The sequence below is a fragment of the Rhinichthys klamathensis genome, unplaced genomic scaffold, assembly GCF_029890125.1.
Source record: "Rhinichthys klamathensis goyatoka isolate OS25496 unplaced genomic scaffold, OSU_Roscu_1.1 h1tg000738l_1, whole genome shotgun sequence".
Taxonomy (NCBI): Eukaryota; Metazoa; Chordata; class Actinopteri; order Cypriniformes; family Leuciscidae; genus Rhinichthys; species Rhinichthys klamathensis.
This window is the reverse complement of record NW_026607150.1, coordinates 205,423-227,786: the sequence shown is the minus strand read 5'-3', so window position 1 is coordinate 227,786 and position 22,364 is coordinate 205,423. Positions and strand designations below refer to the sequence as shown.

Below are 22,364 nucleotides of genomic sequence, written 5' to 3'. Positions count from 1 at the left end.
TTCTAATGAAAGACTAAAATCATTTAGCTGAGTGAGCAAAACACTGCATTTGTGCTGAACTTGGACTTTCAAACATGTAAAAATATACTGAATTAGAGAAGCGAGAGTAATTCATACATAAAACTTGATCTGTAACTGTTCTAAGGATAATTTAATAAGAGTTGCTAGACAAATAAAGACAGAATGCACAAATGAACAGAAGCAATCAGATGCTATTAGGAGCATAACGTTTCAGTCCACCCTGAATAATCATGTCTCCACTTTTAGATGCATGAAAATACTCATCAGACCTCTTTTTAAGATTTCAGCTTAATGCAGATAATATTGTGAGCTGTATATTTCTTTCAAAGTTTAAGGAATGTTTAAGAATTTAAATTTGAGATGGTCCTCACTGCAGAACATGAAATCCACGGGGAGGAGTCGGATCCAGATCCAACTCCTCCCACCTTACATATACCTAAACCTACCCATCTCCACCCCCTGATCCCTAAACCCATCCCCTAATCCTCCCCATCTACACCCCTTGGATCTTGATCCGACTCCTCCCCGTGGATCTCATGTACTGCATTGAGGTGCTACTGGGAAATTTCTGAAAAAAATTACATACATATATATTTTTTTCAATTAATAATTTGTATTTATGAATTAATTTAATTAGACATGCTGTTTGATTATTAGAATTTAAATAAACCATTAAAACGGAATCTTAAAACAGAATTTGGTTAAAAAAAATAAAACACATTTCATAGGGCCCTAAACATGTCATTTTTTGTTAAACTTTTAATAAATTGTTGTTAAATGATTTAAATTAATTAGACATGCTTTTTGATTATAATTTTTTTATTAAACCATTCAAATGAAGTCCAAAAAATTCTAACGGGTAAAAAAATGGAATCCAGAAAAATAAAACGGAACAAACAGAGTTTGGGAAAACACTCCATAGGCCCTTCACCACAGCTCTTTTCAGATTCAGAATTACACTCTGCAAATGAATTTAATTTTGCAGGAGCAGTGGCTGTCATTTAGTTTCCCACTTTTTCTAAAATGCCCACAATCCTCTCCTTCCTCTCCCAGTCCGTGTTCTTTCCAGTCATTCGGCTGCCCGGGATCCCAGCGTCTGTGAATAATGACAACCAACAAATGTCATATCATTCCATCTGCATATATAACTAATGGTTTCAGGGGCATCTCTACAAAAAACATCTTCCACATTAATTGTAAATAATGTTCAGTTTCTTGCACAGACCGATTGTTTCACTTTATAAGACCTCAATGAATCATCAGGAGCCACAGGTATTATTTTTGTTTTGCCTGTGTGTTGTTGTTTTTTTAACTCTTAAAGTGACGACAGCCATTGACTTGCATTATATGAATCACCAAGGACCACAGTGTCAGCTAAGAAAATCTTCACAGAAAATATCTAATTTACGCCTTGGAAAATAAAATGGATATTAGATCATATTTAGGGATAAACATGTAAATGTAATGCCAAAATTTGTTATTAAACCTCTAAAAGGTATACTGTCAAACCAAAAATTATTCAGACACCAAATACAATTTTTTATATATTTTTTTCTAGTGGGTGCAGGACACTATAGTCAAATTATGTAAGTGAGGATAGCGGAATAAAGGTAAACTGTGACATATTATGGCCAAACATTCTTCATAAAATGGACTACCAGTAAAAAAAATTAAAAATTTGGGACCAAAAATTATTCAGACACTTTGACCTGATCATGTTTTCTTAAGTGTTTTTTCTTTAATTGCTAATGCACCTTTTTACACCACAGACTGAACAACATGAATCATTGCTTAGTAATTGTTTGAGCTAAACTGGTATTATCTAATTGTGTAGTTAAATTTAATTTTGATTTGATAACTCTGAGTTCTTGTCATATTTTATTACCATTTTCTAAACTGTTCCTCTAAACTGTACAACTTCAGTTTGTACAACTTAAAAATGTTCGATCACAACCCTCCCCAGTCACCAGTGGTGTTCCCCAGGGATCAGTCCTGGGTCCGCTCCTTTTTATAATTTATCTACTTCCCCTTGGTTCTATTCTCAGGAAATATAATATCCAATTAAAGAATTGAATCTAATATCCACTGAAGTTGTACAGTTTTCAACTGCGTGAAATCAGCGTTTTGATTACTGTAACTCCCTTCTCTCTGGTCGATCTCACAAGTCCATTCATAAACTTCAACTGGTCCAAAACTCTGCTGCCCGTATTATCACCAGAACCCCTGTCTCTGAACACATTATGTAACTAACTATAGCGAATAAACTGTGATAATGTGAGAAATGTTGAAGGTGTCTCAATAAATCGAATCGGCTCACTCTTTGTTCATTGTGTAAGGAGTGTCATCCGCCCATCTCCACTGGCCTGTGTCCTGATCCGTTAGACCGACCCAGTAGTGCTCGGGTATGGTATGTTTGTTTAGAAATGCCTAGGGGGAGATAGAAACTGATTTTTAAAAAAGAAAAGAAAGTAAAATCAAAATGCTATGTTATGCGCATCCATGAACGTTACACACCCACTCCTCGTCGTCCTCTTCTATTTTGAGGAGTAACGCCCCCTGTGTTTTGCAGTAATCTCGTGCTTCAGTCCAGCTGAGTTTATTATTAGAGAACAAGAAACAGCTGCTTTTGAACAATATCCAGCCAGATTTACAGGTTACAGGGACGTCTGCGTGAGAGAGAGAGAGAGAGAGAGAGAGAGAAAAGATGCTAAATAAGAGCAGATTTAAAGGGTCAGTTCACCCGAAAATGAAAGACCGGTCGGTCATTAAAAACTCACACTCATGTCATTCCAAACCCATAAGACTTTCATTCACCTTCAGAACACAAATGAAGATCTTTTTAATGAAATCTGACATCTACATTGACAGTCTATGCAACTACCACTTTCAAGGCCCAGAAAGGTAGTAAAGACATCATTAAATTAATTTGGGATATATGACCATTTATAATGTTAGCGTTATCGGCTCGATAAGAAAATTTGGCCGATATATTAAAGTAGCACTACACTCTTAAATTTAAAGGCTTATAGGCATCTAAGGTTCTATGAAGAACCTTTAACATGCATGGAATCTTTCCATTCCACAAAAGGTTCTTCATAGATTTTTACAATGTTTTACAAATGAGCCTTTTAAGAATATTCACTGAAAGGTTCTTTGAGGAACTAAAAATATTTCTTCTATGGAATCGCTGCGAAAACCTTCTTTTGGAAGCTTTATTGTTAAGAGTGTGGATGCAGTACCTGCTGTTTTGTTTCTCATGTTAGATTTCAGATCCTTCAGAGCGTTCATGACTCTGTCCTCTAGAACACAAGAAAACACACCAGACCTTGTTAGACTTTCTGCAGTCAGTGTCCTGTGAATTTCATTTCAATCCAATTATTTCCAATGTAAAGAATAATGTCAGCATCAGCATGCAGGTCCATGAAATCAACAATTATGATTATATATTTCTGAAATCATGCCTAACAAAAGATATCAATTCAATAGATTCAGTTATACATTCATAATGCAGTTATTGCAATATTGCACTCGACTCACCAGAGATCTGTTGTTTAGAGGACAGAGATGCGACAGATGAAGTGAGATCTGACACTGAACTCTTCAGGACACTCATTGAGCTCGACAGAGACTCTGTAACACGAGATGAAAGACATAAATATGATATATTGCAATGTTGTTTCAGTGATGTTTTTATTGAGACGGGCTTGAATTATATTATGCAAGCCTATAACTTCATATAAACTTTTATGTTTTTTGTATGTTTCTGACTCACCGAAGTCCCGCTGTTTGCTCTGTTGGTCAGACTGTATGGAGGACTTCAAACTGTCCAGCGATCGTTCGGTTTCAGTCTGTTTCTGGTCCTGCGTTTTAACTGGGAGAAAAAAAGGTTGCAGTTAAAAGAATTATCTTCCTCAATACACAGATAATACATATGTGAGATTATTAAATGATTTCAACACCTGCATCATTCAGTTTGGATGTCAACGTTGATACTGCAGAATTCAAACTGTCAGTCAAACTCTTCATATCCTGCTGCCGCACTGTGGGAAAGAAGTAGATGTTGCATTTAGATGTTGAATATAGTAGACTTATGTAATACTAGCATGACCTGTTGACTTAATGCTAAATACTTTTGTTTTGGTGTCCTTTGGGGGTTTCAAACACCCCACTCCATAATTCACGCCCTGTTTGTAGTGTAATGGAGTGCTGTATGTATTGCACATGTAATGTAGTGTCTACTCACTGACTGATAGTTGAGAAGAAAGCGATGCGACAGATGAAGAGAGATCTGACACTGAACTCTTCAGGACACTCATTGAGCTCGACAGAGACTCTTAAACATGAGACAAAAGCCATAAATACAATATACTGGATCAGCAAGATCAATGTGAGCATAGCAATAATGGCTTAGTGAATGAGAAAGTATAAAAATACATAATCAACATCTGCTCATATCAGTTTTGTCTTAGACAATAACTTAGCATACTATGGAAGCTTGTTTCCGCCACAGAATAAAACATTTTTTGAAAGATAATTGCGACTTTATTTCTCGCAATTACGAGTTTATATCTTGCAATTCTGACTTTATATCTCAAAGTCAGAATTGCGAGAAATAAAGTCGCAATTATCTTTCAAAAAATGTTTTATTCTGTGGCGGAAAAGAAGCTTCCATAACATACTGTGTTCATTAAACATCTGATTTGTTAACATTAATGTAAACAGTAAATATATTTTTTACTTTTACAGCATTTAACCTTTGTAAAAAGGTGCAGTAAGTGATTTCTGAGAAACTGTTGATATTTGAAATCAACCCAAACAAACACACTCTTCTATTTATTGCTCCGCCCCCAAAATGCACGCGCAGCACGCAGTGCAAGAGTAAATGTCTCTTTATCATAGCTGAAGCAAAGCATTATTGCAGATGGAGCAGAAACAACGCAGCCTCGCCATCCATTTTCAGGCCTTCCTGCTCTCTAACGTCTCTAATATTAACGCAGGACCTAAAGCTCTTGCCTGATCATAAGTTCATAACCCTTATTTTTCCAGTGATTTTCCAGTTTTTCTCTTTTTTAATGTCTCTCAGCCATCTCTCTGTCTACAGTCTTTCTTCTAATCCCCCTCTTGCTCTCTCTCCTCCCCCATCATGAGTGGACACACCCCCTACTGCTGATTGGCTCTCTCTCTCTCTCCTCCTCCCCCATTATGAGTGGACACGCCGCCTACTGCTGATTGGCTCTCTCTCTCTCCTCCTCCCCCATTATGAGTGGACACACCCCCTACTGCTGATTGGCTCTCTCTCTCTCTCCTCCTCCCCCATTATGAGTGGACACGCCGCCTACTGCTGATTGGCTCTCTCTCTCTCCTCCTCCCCCATTATGAGTGGACACACCCCCTACTGCTGATTGGCTCTCTCTCTCTCTCCTCCTCCCCCATTATGAGTGGACACGCCACCTACTGCTGATTGGCTCTCTCTCTCTCCTCCTCCCCCATTATGAGTGGACACACCCCCTACTGCTGATTGGCTCTCTCTCTCTCTCTCCTCCTCCCCCATTATGAGTGGACACGTGTCCTCAACAAACTCGTCTCCATACCGGCGTGATGACTCCGAATTCCAACCAGATGGAACTGGATAATATTCTGAATGTTCTGATCCAATCTGACTTCTGACCTGTAATGCTGCCTGAATCATAATCATACACTGTTCGCTCGTTGGCCAGAGGAGATCTGGCCCCCGACTGAGCCTGGGTTCTCCTAAGGTTTTTTTCTCCATTCTGTCACCTGATGGAGTTTTGGTTCTTTGCCACTGTTGCCTTGGTTTTTGGCTTGCTTAGTTGGGGACATTTAAATATTCAACAATATTATTGATCTACCTAAGGTGGATGATGACGCAATTTTCTTCTAGCCACAAACTTTGTTGTATTATTTTCATGTTATCAATGTGAAGCTGCTTTGATACAATCTGTATTGTAAAAAGCGCTATATAAATAAAGGTGACTTGACTTGACTTGACACGCCGCCTACTGCTGATTGTCTCTCTCTCTCTCCTCCTCCCCCATTATGAGTGGACATGCCCCCTACTGCTGATTGGCTCTCTCTCTCCTAATCCCCCATTATGAGTGGACACGCCCCCTACTGCTGATTGGCTCTCTCTCCCTCCTCCCCCATTATGAGTGGACACGCCCCCTACTGCTGATTGGCTCTCTCTCTCTCCTCCTCCCCCATTATGACTGAACATGCCCCCTACTGCTGATTGGCTCACTTTCTCTCCTCCCCCATTATGAGTGAATACACCCCTTACTACTGATTGGCTCACTCTCTCCTTCCCCATCATGAGTGGACACGCCCCCTACTGCTGATTGGCTCACTCTCTCTCCTCCCCCATTATGAGTGGATACACCCCTTACTACTGATTGGCTCACTCTCTCCTTCCCCATCATGAGTGGACACACCCCCTACTGCTGGTTGGCTAACTCTCTCTCCTCCCCCATCATGAGTGGACACACCCCCTACTGCTGGTTGGCTAACTCTCTCTCCTACCCCATTATTAGTGGACACACCCCCTACAAGTGTGTTGTGGTGCTCTGTATAATCTACTTTTAGCAGCATTTCTCAGAAATTGCTTACTTCACCTTAAGTGTTGCTTAATAAAAATATTAATATTCATGTTAGTTCACAGTGAATTAACTAATGTTAACATTAGTTAACTAATGTTAACAATGATTAATATTAACTAAGATTAATAAATGCTTTAGAAGTATTGTTCATTGATAGTACATGCTAACCTCTCTTTGTACTTTATGCACTTCATCGAACTTTAAATATTAATATTGTCCCCTATATCAATCCTTGCAATTTAAATTCTTGGGAATATATTCAGTGTTAACCCGTTTAATCCCAAATTTTTTCTTGCAACTTGAGTACATGCATTTTACTCCTTAGACCTCCCTAACACTCAAACATTATGCCTTTTTTGATTTTATGTTGGTTAAGTTAGTGAAATATTAGGTTTTATACTCGGTCACAATAGTGACCGGTGGGAAACAACATAGTCAGAATTCATTCAAATTCTTCAATTAGACCTATTGACACAATTCATTCCAAAGACATCCAATATCTCGTTTTGTCATTTCGTGAAGAAGGCTTAGTGAGGTGAAAAGGTTGTCATGTACAAAGTTACACCCTGGACTTCTGCTTGTTCGGCTAGACCCGTATGGCCTAGACCATGACTACACTTGGGCCCTGTCCTAGGCCAGTTTCAGGGAGATGTGTGTTCACTCATTCAGTGCACTGCAGATGGGCCGTACATTGTAGAAAGGGTTGTTTGTGGTCATGTGTGGAGCACACCAATTGGTTCTCATGAACATCTGCCCAATCCTCCAGATAATTCACCTCTGCATCGCCATTCAATAGTCTACTTGGCAAATGGGCTGTTTCACCCTGGTACTCCCTATCTGAGCCATCACTATCACAGTCACTTTCAATTTGGGGTGGGGGGAAGGGGGTCACGTACGTCAAGAAGGTCCAGCACATTGACCGTTTCTGGGACACTCATCACTACACTGAACAAAATTATAAACGCAATACTTTTGTTTTTGCCCCCATTTTTCATGAGCTGAACTCAAAGATCTAAGACCTTTTCTATGTACACAAAAGGCCTATTTCTCTCAAATATTCTTCACAAATCTGTCTAAATCTGTGTTAGTGAGCACTTCTCTTTTGCCAAGATCATCCATCCCCCTCACAGGTGTGGCATGTTCAGTGTAGGATTGCCAGAACCTGCCAATACCAGCCAATACCTCTGTTTTCAATTGAAGCACTGTGTTATACTACCGGTCACAATTGTGACCGTAAACAAATTTACAAGTCTTAGTATAATTATAATTCTCAAAATATATCAGTAGTAGACCCTTTAAAGATTATATGTACAAAATATGATAGTTCTATTTGTAAATTAAGATGTTTTATATACTACTTTTTGTAGTAGTCTGAGGAAGACATCTTCTTCTAGATGTGCAAGCAGGAAGTGAACTGATCTGGTCATGTGACCTTTCACACTAGTCACATGACATTAATTGATTTTAATCAAGACAATCTATTTTGTCATTTAAAAGTTGAATTTCTTGCCCAAAGTCAATAAAAACATTTTTAGAGCTTCCAGAAATAAGAAAAAAGCTGCGGTCACAATTGTGACCGGTGGGGTCGCCAATAAGAAAACATGCTGAGATTTGAATGTGGCCCAAAGTATCATAACCAGATACAGTGAATGTTATATGAGATATTTTAAAAGAGAGCATAAGAAGAAAATTACATGTTCACTATAAGGTCTTATTAACACATGAAATAACTTAAATAATAACTTATTAAATGTAAAATTCATATTAATTTTGCCTCTGTCTTACCAAAGTCACGTTGCTTGTTTTGTAGATCAGACTGTAGAGATGTAACAGCGGTTTTTAAATAGTCTAATATTTTTTGTGTTTCATTCTGTTTCTGCACCTGGTTGCCAACTGTGAAAGGAATATATATATATATATATGATTGATAAACGATCAAGAATATGAAAGTTTGCTCTTAAAAGTATTTCTTATGGTTTCTTCTTTAAATGATCAGATTTTGCAGACCTGCGTCATTCAGTTTGGATGTCAGCGCTGATACAGCAGAACTCAAACTGTTCATCAAACTCTTCACTTCAGTGTGTGACAGACCCTGCTGGCGCTCTGTGAAAAAGTAAAATGAGTCCTGCTATTACAGTCAGAAATACACAGTTGTGTCCTGGTTGAACAAAAAATTCTCTATATTTAGATGATCATATTCATGTTGTCAGCAACAGATGTTGTAGTTCACAGAATGAAGATGATGAAAATCAATGCAAACTTTCTTTAATAAACATTAAGATAATACATAGATGACACAGAGAAATATAGCTGCGAGCATCGATGACTGGCCCAAGCCGGTGGCACCGCAACCCCAGTGCCTTTAATTACCTAAAGGCACCGGGGTGGTGGTGCCGCCGGCTTTGGCCCTTTCATCGCTGCTCGCAGCTATATTTATATATATATATATATATATACAGTATATATATATATATATATATATATATATATATATAAACATATACATACATAAATATATATTTATACATATATATTTTTTAATTCAAGACAATATATTCAAGACAGAATATTACTTGCCTGATCTGATTAGAATAATAATGTGTGTGTGTGTGTGTGTGTGTGTGTGTGTGTGTGTGTGTGTGTGTGTGAGGTGTGATTGAACAATGGAGACATAAAAACATACTCCGTCCTTTTGTTCATACAGGACATTATTCAAACTGCAAAGTGTTTACTAATATTTGTGTACACTCGCAATAAAACACAACATTGTGTTTTTGTCAAACTATAAACTCTTGTCAAACTGTAACCTAAAACTGTCACCCAACCAAAATCACTTAAACACACACACAGTTTAAAAGCAAAACAATATTTATCCAACCTCATTTAAAAACGGTCTGTGGGTGCCATCTTTTGGACATTCATCATATTGCATTGGTTTTCATTTCTTGTCCTCAAACAGAGCACTAATCTGTTTATTTTTCAGTTACACATTCTACATTGATTAAAAAAGAAAAAAAAAGTTTTTATTTTATACAGAAATAAATTATTTATAATTCAGATGAGAATAAAGTTAGTGTTAGTTAAAATTTTAAGGAAAACAAATATAATATTGATCTGAAATATAGCACATTTATTTTAAATTCATTCAGGTTCAATTACCAAGCATACAATCTTAATTTAATTTAAAGCAAACAATGCATTTAAAATATATGGGTTGTATGCATATTTTGTAATAAAAAAAAGATATATCCAAAAAGACAAGGCCTTAAACTTTAACAAGGGTTAAACTCGTCACTGTAACAGACACAATCACACACACACACGCGCACACACACACACACACACGTGCACACACACACACACACACACACAAGTCAAGACACTTACATTTTAGATGCAATATTGACTTTTTTTCTGTTTCAGCAGCGAAAATAGTTAAACAAAGATCACAGCAGAACCATCGAGCATCTCACAGCAACGCGTTCTCATTACTGAATGATTCAGCATTTTGAACGAATCGGTTGACTCAATTCAATGACCAATCCATAAACATCTGTCTCATTCATGAATGATTCAGTCGTTCGAACGAATTGTTTGAACGAATGAATCAATGACTCACTCATTAAGACGGTCGCCTGGCGACACCTAATGACGGTTTAGTGATATGTTTAAAAGTATCATTCTTTCCAACGATTGTTAATTAACTCATATTTAAAACAATCTCGTAACATTATTTAATGCATTGTTATTTTTCAGTGTAAACGATTTAATTTGATCAGCCCTACATAGGGTAACAGCCATAGTGTCTTATTATTCTAAATAATTGAATTTATTGATCAAATTTACAAATTAAAAATGAAAGATGAAGCATACATTTAATAAGACTAGACTAGGGGTGCCCTGCAGATATTACAATATGCAGATTTAAATATACAATTGTTGTCCCCCACCGTCAATTTGATGTGTGTGTGTGTGTGTGTGTGTTAATAAAATCATTTAGTCACTACAATTAAAACCTGAACGTGTTTGCTTACTAAATTGTGAGCTGAACGAAAGTTGCAGGCAGCAAAGATCAGCAACCGGTGTCAAATTTCATTAGTCACGAGAGTGAAGAGCTGACTGAAAAGATGATGACGGAATATTTTGTGTAAAAGCGCCTATTTAAGCGAATCTGTTATTGTACTCTTTTGTTGTTGTGTTTTCCGTGAAAAATAATAGGCTATTGAACTCACAGTTCAAGCAATCGCCCGATATTGCGCTTATTTTAAAGTGACACTTAAAAGTATGCGGCTGCACTGGCATTCATAACGACATCCATGGCGAGGAGCGAGAACAACAAAGCGAACGTTTTTTCATTTCTACTTCCATAGGAATTCATTCGAGCACTCTGCGAGCACCACCATTATCCTGTGCGGACGTCCGTACTTTACTTTCACTTTTATATTAGCAATTTAAAAGCCATCGCTGGTGTCACACGTCGATTAACCGGTGGGAAAATATCCTCGAAGCCGATTAACCGGTGGGAACATATCCTCGAAGTTACATACCTAATATATTTATATACAATAGCCATAGGCTACCTGATAAAAAAGTTTTATGTACTATGTTGATATAATTTTGGAAACAAGAGGGCAGTAAAGCCCCATTTATGATTTTTTGTTTAACCAAATAGCACCAAATAGCCTGTTTTAAACTTTGTCATACTTCTTGAATTGAAAAAAAAAAAAACAGAATGAAATGAGTTTAGTTCTAATGTTTGTTTAATTTTATATAAAAATAAATGCTGTATAATGACATTTTTAGAAGATGTGAGACGTTTCCTGATTCTTTTTTTGACATAATCCCTCGCCATAGCAAAACCGTTTGAGATATTCAATATCCGTTAACAATTTAGCGTCTTTAATGTATTTTCATCATGTTGAAAAAGTTTGGTGGGAATAAAATAAACCACTTAAGAGGAGTGAGTAAAAATGTAGAGGCTGGTTTTGCAAAACATCCACATTCAGACCAAAATAGCCGACTTCCTGTTGGGCTGGCTTAAAGTTGTTTGGCCCGATGAGATCTATATGTGTACCGAGTTTCATATTATTACATGCAAGTGTGTTTGATTTATGGACCAAATTTTCAGACCAAGTTTATGGACCAAGTTAATTTAATTAATAAACTAATTATATAAAACTATTGTCAATGCACTACAATTAAACTGGTTATATGCCTTTACTTTATTAAAAAAACGTATTTAATTTTTTTTTAAACTTAAGACATTTATTCTCTTTTTTAATGCAGGCCAAACCACACAGCAGTGAAATGGTTAATCTAAATCTGGGATAAAAAGTAAGAGTATGAAGGATATATGAACCGATGAGATCTATATGTGTACTGAGTTTCATATTATTACATGCAAGCGTGTTTGATTTATGGACCAAGTTTTCGGACCCCGTTCCAGGGGGCGCTGTCGAGCCCCCCTGCCACGCCCGGGTACCAGCTTCAGCCCGGCCCTGATGGCCGCGGGTTCTGACCCGTGCGCAAAGTTTTAAGAGTTTTCGAGCACGTTAAGGGCCCCAAAAGTGCCCGAAAGTTTGACAGAAAAATTGAAAAAAAATTATCCTAAGGAAACCAATAGGGACTTCGCCCTTTCAGGGCTTGGGCTCTAATGATCACATAAACTACTCACACTACAGACGAGAACCGACGATGAACTGAGGCCATGTCCACACGGACACGGGTATTTTTTTAACCGGAGTTTTTCCTCCTGCGTTTTTGAAAAAATCTCCGTCTACATGAAAACGCAAAAACACGCTATCAAGCGCCGTCAAGAGCATGCCACACCAGCAGGCGGCGATATAACCCTAACCGTAAAGCCACGTTGGCCAATCAGAAGCCGTCAGCGCCAGCGGCGCACAATCTGACGTCAAACACAGCGGATAACGGCACACACTCTGACGTCGCAAGGCAAAAACTCCGGTTTTACTGTCTACACGACAACACTGTAACCGGCGTTTCTGAAAATCCTCACCCTGGCAGGGGTTTTCAAAAATGTTCGGTTCCAGTGACCTGATACTGCGTTTGCGTGTGGACGAACGGGCGAACCGCGTAAAAAAAGTCACGGTTATAAAAATACCCGTGTTCGTGTGGACAAGGCCTGAATGAAACGAGTATAAATACACAGTGAAACTTAATGACAGACAGCTGAACATAATCAGTAACCAAGGAGACGAACTGGGAGGTAATAGAGGGGCTGTTTACACGACACAGTTTTCAACTAAAAACTTTTTAGGCGTTTTGGCAGTTCGTTTACACGACAACGGCATTTTGGGTGCCTGAAAACGCAAACCTTTGAAAATGGGTTTCAAAGTGGAAGTTTTTGAAAATGGTCTCTGTGTAAACAACAAAAAGTTAAACTGAAAATGATGACCATCTAATGGCCTGGCAGCAGAATACAGCGTTTTTAGTCATTTTCACGGATCACTGTGAATGGGGATCGTTTCGACAATGGTGTCGTCTCAGAAAACTCAAAGGACTTCTCTGTTTTAATTACTATATTGTTGTTGTGTAAACGTAGGCCGACCTGAAGGTCCTGAGCCCGAAATTTTCATATGCATTTTTTCGTATTCGTCATTCAGTGGCTCTGAATTGTCAAAACACCTCTCAAAATGCTTGATTCGGATGCGAAAAACACAGAAAATCAAACCCGATCTGAATATTTTATGACGGACGAAAGTTTCTGACAAGAATTTCAAAATCAGTGTGCAAGGACCTTAAGACTAAACTGAACTGAATCACATGAAACAAACACACAGGAATGAAACTAACACAAAACACAACTCAATCCTGACACATGTGTTGCTTTCGGAGTATTTAAATGTACAGTACATAATAAAAAAATGTAATCTCACCCAGCTTTTGTTGGTTTTCCTCTTGTTTGGATGTGATTGAACTCAATGAAGAGGCAAGATTGGTCATCAAGGTCTCAATATTCTTTTCTTGAGGTTTGACTGAAGTTTGATTGGAACTATGAATGTTCATCCAACTCTCCAGCACTGAGAATGTTCTTTGTTGATGAAAAACTGTGAAAAAATATATATATATTGTAATCTGCATAATGTAAAGGCTGTAAACATGCATACCACTATTAGGTTTTATTTTTTGCATAACTCCCTTTTTAAAATGCAAATATTTTACAACGCAACACTTTCAAAGTATGATGTTAACCACTCACAGATCACAGAAGTCATGATGATGAAAATAATCATGCAGACTGTTCCTAGAAGCACAAAGATGCCAGTTTTTCTGCTACATGGACGACCTGCAGAAAACAACACACCATGAGAAATAACATTCTACTTTCTTTTATTTCTTTAAAGCAATACAGCCTTCTTGTTCCTTAAACAGTAGTTCACAGCAGTAGCAACATCAACATCATGGGCTCAATTCCCAGGGAAAGTGATTGATAAAAATGTCTATCGTGAATGCAATGTGGATGAAGCATCTGCCAAATGCATAAATGTAAATGTGATGTGCAATATGATCAGGAAATATCAGGTATTTTAAAAAACACTTCACGCCTGCATCCATTCGGTTGTTGTAGGATGAACTCCAAAGCTTAAAATTTAATTAGTAGGTTTACAATTAATCACTACCTTAATAAATAACACTTTATCCTCCGCTTTCACAGACAAGGCTTAAAGGGGTGGTATAATGCCATTTTCACAAGATGTAAAATAAGTGTTTATGTGAAGCTTTAGCTCAAAATAACCCACAGATATTTTTTTATAGCATGTTAAAATTGTCACTTTTTGAGGGTGAGTCCCTTTAAATGCAAATCCCTTTAAATGCAAATCATTGTTGTGTCCATGAAGATGTGAAAAAAATAGGCATAAATCTAGCTTACACATTTACCCAAATTATTATATGCCTGTTTAACCGAAGCTAATTTGGGTGGGTTTCTCCGTCCCCATACAAGGTCACTTCTCTGTGTTTTTTACGGCCCTGACGAGAACGCCGGTCTCCTCGGCTGACGGCTGTGAACCGCTCCTGGCGCGCGCCTGGCAAATCCGCCGTTATAATAACAATCCGCCATGGAACAAGCGCGCCTGCTCTTAAAGGGAATGTGATATGACGCTCTGATTGGTTTATTTCACGTTACGCCCAAACCACACCTATGAATAATGAAGCTACTTCAGACCAACCCTTTTTAGATTTGCGTCGAGCGCAAGAGTCATTTATCCCGCCGGTATAATAGCAACAGTGCCCGGGATACGCCCACAAAGTTACTTGCGCTTTGCGCTTGATACTTGGGTTTCAGATCGTTAAAATAGGGCCCCTTGTGTTAGCAGCTCAGATTACCTCACACAGACACACACTGAACATTTCAAAAACTTGTAGCCTTTTATGCTCAAACCAGAGTCGGAGAAAGATGGAGAGACTCAAGAAGAAGTGACAACATGTAGAAGCAACAGGACATTTCTGAATGTTAGTTGATGAATTTATGTTGCTTATGTGTCTATCTTAGTCATTGATTAGCATATTCTGTCATTATAATCTATAAATTGTGTTCTGGGGGCGGAGTTTATGTAAATTTTAGGGTTAGTGATGTCAATAGCTTGGGAGGAATGTCGTGTAGTCCCTACCAGCCGTTTGTTGTAGTCCTTAAAAAGCAATTTCTTTAAAAGAAAATATGGTTACACTTTATTTCGATAGTCCACTTTAGACATTCTACTAAGTAACTTTTCAACTACACGTCAACTATCTCTCATTAGAGTATTAGTAGCTGTTGTTATTTTGTGGCATGAAAGGCAATACATTTATTGAAGTGAGCTACCTGTCTCTCGGGCCGATTCGGCTCATTTTGGCCGTTTCCGGTTTTGTAGGTTTTTATTTTACTTGTTTATAATGATATCGGCCAATACATTACTCTATTTTATACCATTAATGGCTGGGATTCAGTTTCAAATGTTTATTTGACTCAAATGTTTATTTCTGCATGTTTTTATTTTATTTCTTCTCAACATTAACCTTTCACTTCACATAATTCTATTGAGAAACTTAGCAAACTGTATCTGTATTTTGTTATGTTTTGGCCTAGCCAGTTTGTGATTGTGTGTGTTCGCGTGTGTGTCTGCACACGTTTGTGTGTGGGTGTGTGCGTGTATGCTGCTCTCTTTCACTTTTGCTCTCTCCCCCCAACCCCCAAACCCCTTAATCCTTTTTCCTATGTCCCTGAATAGTCAACATGGGTAAAGGCTTTTTTGTTATTCATCTGAACATAAGTGGTTTATGTTTATTTTGATTTGAATGTTTTCTATGTAAAGCACTTTGAATTACCATTGTGTATGAAATGTGCTATATAAATAAACTTGCCTTGCCTTGCCTTGCCTTGCCTTGCCTTGCCTAAGGAGCTTGCCACATAAAATTGATCTCTTAAGGGCCTGGTTGGTCTATAATAAACCAAATGTTATAACACTGTCTGAGACCTGGTTGAATAAAAACATATCAGATGAGGAAATTAAACTGGATGGGTATATTTTGTATAGAGCTGATAGGGGTACTCGTGGAGGAGGGTTAGCCACTTATGTCTCCTCAAATTTATTATCTGAGTTTATAGCCCCTGAGGAAAACCCTGTATACTTTGAATGTCTTTTTGTTAAAATTAGTTTTCACGTAAATAAACAGCTGATTATAGGGAAAATCTACAGACCTCCAAACTCCCCTACAGAGTCAATACACTGCATAGGCACTACTATAAAATCTGTGGGTAGCTCAAACGAGATGATTATCCTTGGTGATTTTAACATTAACTGGTTAGATCGTTCATCTCTAAATGATAGAAATTATTTTGAAAGCTTAAATCTGACTCAACTAATCAGAGAACCTACTCGGGTTGACCACAGATCCAAATCTTTGCTGGACTGGATTTTGGTCACCCACTCTAACAGAATTACTGAAACTGGTGTTATACCCGATTGCTTTAGTGATCATTCCATGGTTTTCTGTGTATGGAAAATTATAATACCACGCCTACCACCCAGGGTGATCAGGGTAAGGCAGAGTAAACATTTTAACACTGAGTTTTTTATCCAAGATTTATTAGATATAAATTGGAACAGGTTTAACCTTTTTCCTTTTGTTGAAGATGCTTGGGATTTTTTCTATACAGAAGTGCTTAAAGTAATTGATAAACATGCCCCTTGGATATCAGTCAAGGTTAAAGCTGCAGAAGGGAGTTTTGAGAAAACGTTGACTTAGCCTGAAAATTTGAACAAGCACAACTGACAGGTCCCGCCCCCTTGCTCTCTGCTGCGCTACAGCCCTCCCTCCACAGCTCGTCCTCCACAGCGGAGCCTGTCGTGAACGCGCAGGCTAGTAAACAGGGCCACCGATAACAGCGGATAAAAAGTTATATGGCACATTCACTAATAGGGACTAAACGTCAACAATATGCTTTACATTGACTATGGCCTGCCCATACTTTGACTACAAACTTGGTCCTCAAATCATTATGTATTTTGCAATAGCCTACATGTAACTTTATAACGTTGCACTCTTTCTATAAGTTATAAATAGCTAGTAAGATAACGTTAATATAACGGTAATTAAAAAAGTAATTATTCTAGCGATATATAATGCTAGATAAGGTGTGCTAGTACATTATTTCAGCAACATGACAAGCCAGTGAATTAGCAGATTTCAATTGTTGCTTAGCAGAGTGCGTGACATTTTATCTACATGTTATGCGACTAGAGTTTTGACACCGAGTCAATGGGCTCTGTGTAATTCTTTCTTTTTCGCTTGTTTATCGTCATCAGTCTTTTTCCCTTTACCTCTTTGTTTTATGAGCAGGTGTCACTCGAGAATTGGCAGTTTAGGTTGTTTCTCCGTCATAAGCACAGCTGCAGCATGCCGGCAATCTTGAGTTTGAACGACGGCTCGCGCTGTGTAAGAGAGGGGTGTGATCAGCACGTACACGAGAGTGATTGACACTGCTAAGACATTCCTCCTGGCTCTGATTAGTAGTTTCTGACCGGGAGCGTGTATTTCTGCAAATGGCAATAGGACCACTGGGAGGAGCCAGAGGAGCTTGATTTTTTTCCACAGATTATCTGTCTCATATTCTACTGTCAGGACATAATGACAGTTTTAACAAATATGTAAAAAATATTTTTTACAAAAGTTACCTACAGCAGCTTTAACTGTTTCACTCAACTGATTAGACAAAGAATTGTGTCACAGTTAATATTTCCCATATTAGACTATGCGGACATTGTCTATCAAAACACATCGGAATCAAACTTGAAGGCATTGAATGTTGCTTTCAATAATATATGTAGATTTGTGCTGAGATGTCCTTTTACTACTCACCACTGTGTAATGTACGACTCACTGAACTTATTATCACCAAAAGCCAGAAGACAGTATCACTGTATTATAATTATCCTTCTTACCTGAAGGAATATTTAATTCCATATAGACCCAGCTATAGATTGAGACACACTGAATATCTCTCCTTCATTGTGCCAAACATCTTCAAAGAGAGTGGTAGACGTGCCTTTAAATTCAAAGCCCCCTCAGACTGGAATAGCCTGCCTGGGTCTCTAAGATCTGTCACATCATTGTGTTCCTTCAAAATATCTCTCTTTACTTACTTACAAGCAAACTGTTGCTGTAAATGTTTTCCTCATGTGTGACTGGACTTTTTGTTTTTTATACCCTTTATATCTGGGATACTTATTTTTTATTTATTTATGTGTACATATGCGAGTATGGGTGGAGGTATGCGTATACATTATGTATGTATGTATGTATAGACATATGTGTATGTAAGGGCTAAATGACAATGTTGTTATGCATCTTAATACTGCAATATGTTTAATTTATCGGTTTGTTTCCAATAAGGAGTTGGTGGGCCGGGTGGGTCGGCTGGGCCGGGAGAGGCGGGATGAGGTAGAGCTTTAGTGTGAGTGAATGCACACTCACCTAAAGGATTATTAGGAACACCATACTAATACTGTGTTTGACCCCCTTTCGCCTTCAGAACTGCCTTAATTCTACGTGGCATTGATTCAACAAGGTGCTGAAAGCATTCTTTAGAAATGTTGGCCCATATTGATAGGATAGCATCTTGCAGTTGATGGAGATTTGTGGGATGCACATCCAGGGCACGAAGCTCCCGTTCCACCACATCCCAAAGATGCTCTATTGGGTTGAGATCTGGTGACTGTGGGGGCCATTTTAGTACAGTGAACTCATTGTCATGTTCAAGAAACCAATTTGAAATGATTCGAGCTTTGTGACATGGTGCATTATCCTGCTGGAAGTAGCCATCAGAGGATGGGTACATGGTGGCCATAAAGGGATGGACATGGTCAGAAACAATGCTCAGGTAGCCGTGGCATTTAAACGATGCCCAATTGGCACTAAGGGGCCTAAAGTGTGCCAAGAAAACATCCCCCACACCATTACACCACCACCACCAGCCTGCACAGTGGTAACAAGGCATGATGGATCCATGTTCTCATTCTGTTTACGCCAAATTCTGACTCTACCATCTGAATCTCTCAACAGAAATCGAGACTCATCAGACCTGGCAACATTTTTCCAGTCTTCAACTGTCCAATTTTGGTGAGCTCTTGCAAATTGTAGCCTGTTTTTCCTATTTGTAGTGGAGATGAGTGGTACCCGGTGGGGTCTTCTGCTGTTGTAGCCCATCCGCCTCAAGGTTGTGCGTGTTGTGGCTTCACAAATGCTTTGCTGCATACCTCGGTTGTAACGAGTGGTTATTTCAGTCAAAGTTGCTCTTCTATCAGCTTGAATCAGTCGGCCCATTCTCCTCTGACCTCTAGCATCAACAAGGCATTTTTGCCCACAGGACTGCCGCATACTGGATGTTTTTCCCTTTTCACACCATTCTTTGTAAACCCTAGAAATGGTTGTGCGTGAAAATCCCAGTAACTGAGCAGATTGTGAAATACTCAGACCGGCCCGTCTGGCACCAACAACCATGCCACGCTCAAAATTGCTTAAATCACCTTTCTTTCCCATTCTGACATTCAGTTTGGAGTTCAGGAGATTATCTTGACCAGGACCACACCCCTAAATGCATTGAAGCAACTGCCATGTGATTGGTTGATTAGATAATTGCATTAATGAGAAATTGAACAGGTGTTCCTAATAATCCTTTAGGTGAATGTATTTGTGCTGTATTATCTTTGTCTTTGTCTCGAAGACCCCCTCGAAAACGAGATGTTTCATCTCAAGGGGTTATCCTCGACAATAAAATTTAATTCAATTCAGTAGACTGTAGTAGACTGTTAGGTTAGGGTTAGGAGTTAGGGTTCGGGTTAGGAGAATAAGTTGACTTGTAGTTGCCAAGTTACTTATAGTCAGGTGAATGTATGTTGGGGGAGCATCAAAATAAAGTTTTAGCAGATATTAAGCAGACATTCTACTAATCCTTTAATGACAGCTAGTTCACATGTAGCTGCAAAGTTACTTATAGTTAGTAGAATGTCTAAAGTGGACTATAGAAATAAAGTGTTACCGAAAATATCTCCCATTGCTTTGAACTTTGAGCGTCGTAACTTTGCAGATGTTGTTTATGCTAAACCAGCAACATTACACACTAACTAAAGTTAGAAAAGTGAAATCATAATCAACCACGCCTTTAAGCCTGATGAGTCTGGTTCCTCAAGGACTCTTTCTCATCTGTCTATTTTAAGAAGTTTTGTACAGAAAAATAATAAGTCTATGCTTTTATGTTCTCTTGCAAATGTTTTGCGCTCCCCTGAGAAACTTTGCATTCGCTTGCAAACCTTGAGTTCTTTTGAGTTTCTCGGGGGAACTCAAACGTTTTTGCGAAGGAATGCAAAGGTTTTGTGAGCAAACGCAAAGTTTTTCGGGGGAACGCGAAAGCATTAAAATATTTTTCCTTCACATCTCATATTTTTTCAATCACCATGTCCCATTAGGGTATCCGTATCTTTGTTCAAAATGTTCACAGTAGTCTTTAACAAACTCAATGTTCAGATCAATAGTTAATATGCATTCAAATTTGAATAATGAATCAAATGTTATAATCATTCTTTGTTAAGCATCATAATGTATAAAATAATTTAAAGAGATTATAAAGTGTAAGCAGGCATTGAAGATAGTTGTACAACTAACTGAAACTCTTTCTCATATACAACACAAACACATCTTTCAGTATCAAATACAATTTAGTATCATAGCAAACCTTTGCTAAATGTCGTCTTCCGTTCATATTCCATGTCCATTTTCAGGATTTCTTCAGAACTATCAGTTCTCTTAAAGACCATCATAACTGCAGCTACTTGCTTCCTAGAGAATCCAAAACACATTTGAAACAGCTCCTGCAATGACAGTAAACGGGGCATTAGTGTATAATAACACAGGACTTTCCGTTCCTCATTTCAAAGAATATTGACCTGTAACAAGTTATTCTGCAGAAACACATCAGCTAAACATAGAGGAGGACAAAGCACACAACTTCCCTACTTGAGTGAAAGTACAGATACTACTGGTCAAATATTACTGTTACAAGTAAAAGTTGTAAAGACCGATTTTTACTTGAGTAAAAGTACAGAAGTACTCATTTTTAAAAGTACTTATAAGTAACAAAAGAAAAAGTCAATGCATTGTTGTATTATTGTTGTGTTAGGGGTAAACATTTAAAGACCCAGAACCAGATGTTGAATGAAGCCCCGGAGTCAGAATTATAATAAATTAAAGAAAAGATTTACTGAATAGTTTGCAGTTTCATCAGCAGAAGTTCAGCTTCAAGACTGTCACAGGAGTTCGTAGGACGCCCCGCTTACAGTTACAAAGATCACAGCAGTTATACCCTTCACCACACACACACACACACGCAGCAGTTATACCCTTCACCACACACACACACACACACACACACACACACACACACACACACACACACACACACAGCAGTTATACCATTTCCAAGGTCTAAGCTACGTCATTGCTTACAGGTTGAATGATTCTCATTGGCTAAGAAATATATATATATATAGTAATTTTCCACACATAAGCAGATAGACTGAAGCATATCTCCGTCGATTATGCAGGGGACACTCGGACCCTGAAGTTAGGCTCGTCGTGATCTTCCAGCTCGCAGATGTGGGTTTCTTCTCCAGAACAACAACTCAGTCAATCTCCAATAATGCCAGTGGTTCCTTAACCTGCAACCAAAAAGACTAACACACACACCGACACACAGCTTTTCCAAGGTTGGATTTGGCCAGGCTCTGACTATAAACAGGAGAGTCGTCTCAAAACATCAAGATAACACGTTCTTTCTCTCAAGGAGAACTACACTTCAGTCTAACTGGAAAGTAAGGCTTTCACAAAGAAATGGTGCCTTAAACTATTGTCTTCAATGACCCCTGTATGTTTTAACACGTTGAAGACCAAAACAAGTCCCTATTTCATTTCTGGAAGCCGAGCTAAATGAGCGAGCACTGTTACTGCATTCAGATATCAAATACAGACATTAGAGAAGACATGAGAAGAACATTTCAGTGATCACACTGGTAACTTCTATAACAAAGTAAAATCGCACAAGCCTAGAGAAGTCATTCAACTCATTTAATATTTAGAAGGAAATATTGATTAATACCTTGATTATATAATCACTCATTCATTACATATACATTACAACCTAGTGAATACACCTGTAGTCTCTGTGGAATTAAGAGC

The 22,364-nt window shown here is 38.2% G+C and overlaps 1 protein-coding gene across 1 annotated transcript; it reads right to left on the bottom strand.

Annotated features, from left to right (window-relative positions):
- Positions 1–963: 963 nt before the first annotated feature.
- On the bottom strand, positions 964–20,996 carry LOC130077406 (asialoglycoprotein receptor 1-like). Its single transcript, XM_056242647.1, has 10 exons — positions 20,866–20,996; positions 13,855–13,941; positions 13,532–13,702; positions 8,643–8,738; positions 3,794–3,892; positions 3,559–3,651; positions 3,261–3,320; positions 2,536–2,687; positions 2,339–2,448; positions 964–1,117 (listed from the first exon to the last, which is right to left on the bottom strand). Exons 1-10 carry the CDS (start codon positions 20,987–20,989, stop codon positions 976–978), a joined length of 1,134 nt encoding a protein of 377 aa, XP_056098622.1. The 5' UTR covers positions 20,990–20,996; the 3' UTR covers positions 964–975.
- Positions 20,997–22,364: the final 1,368 nt, after the last annotated feature.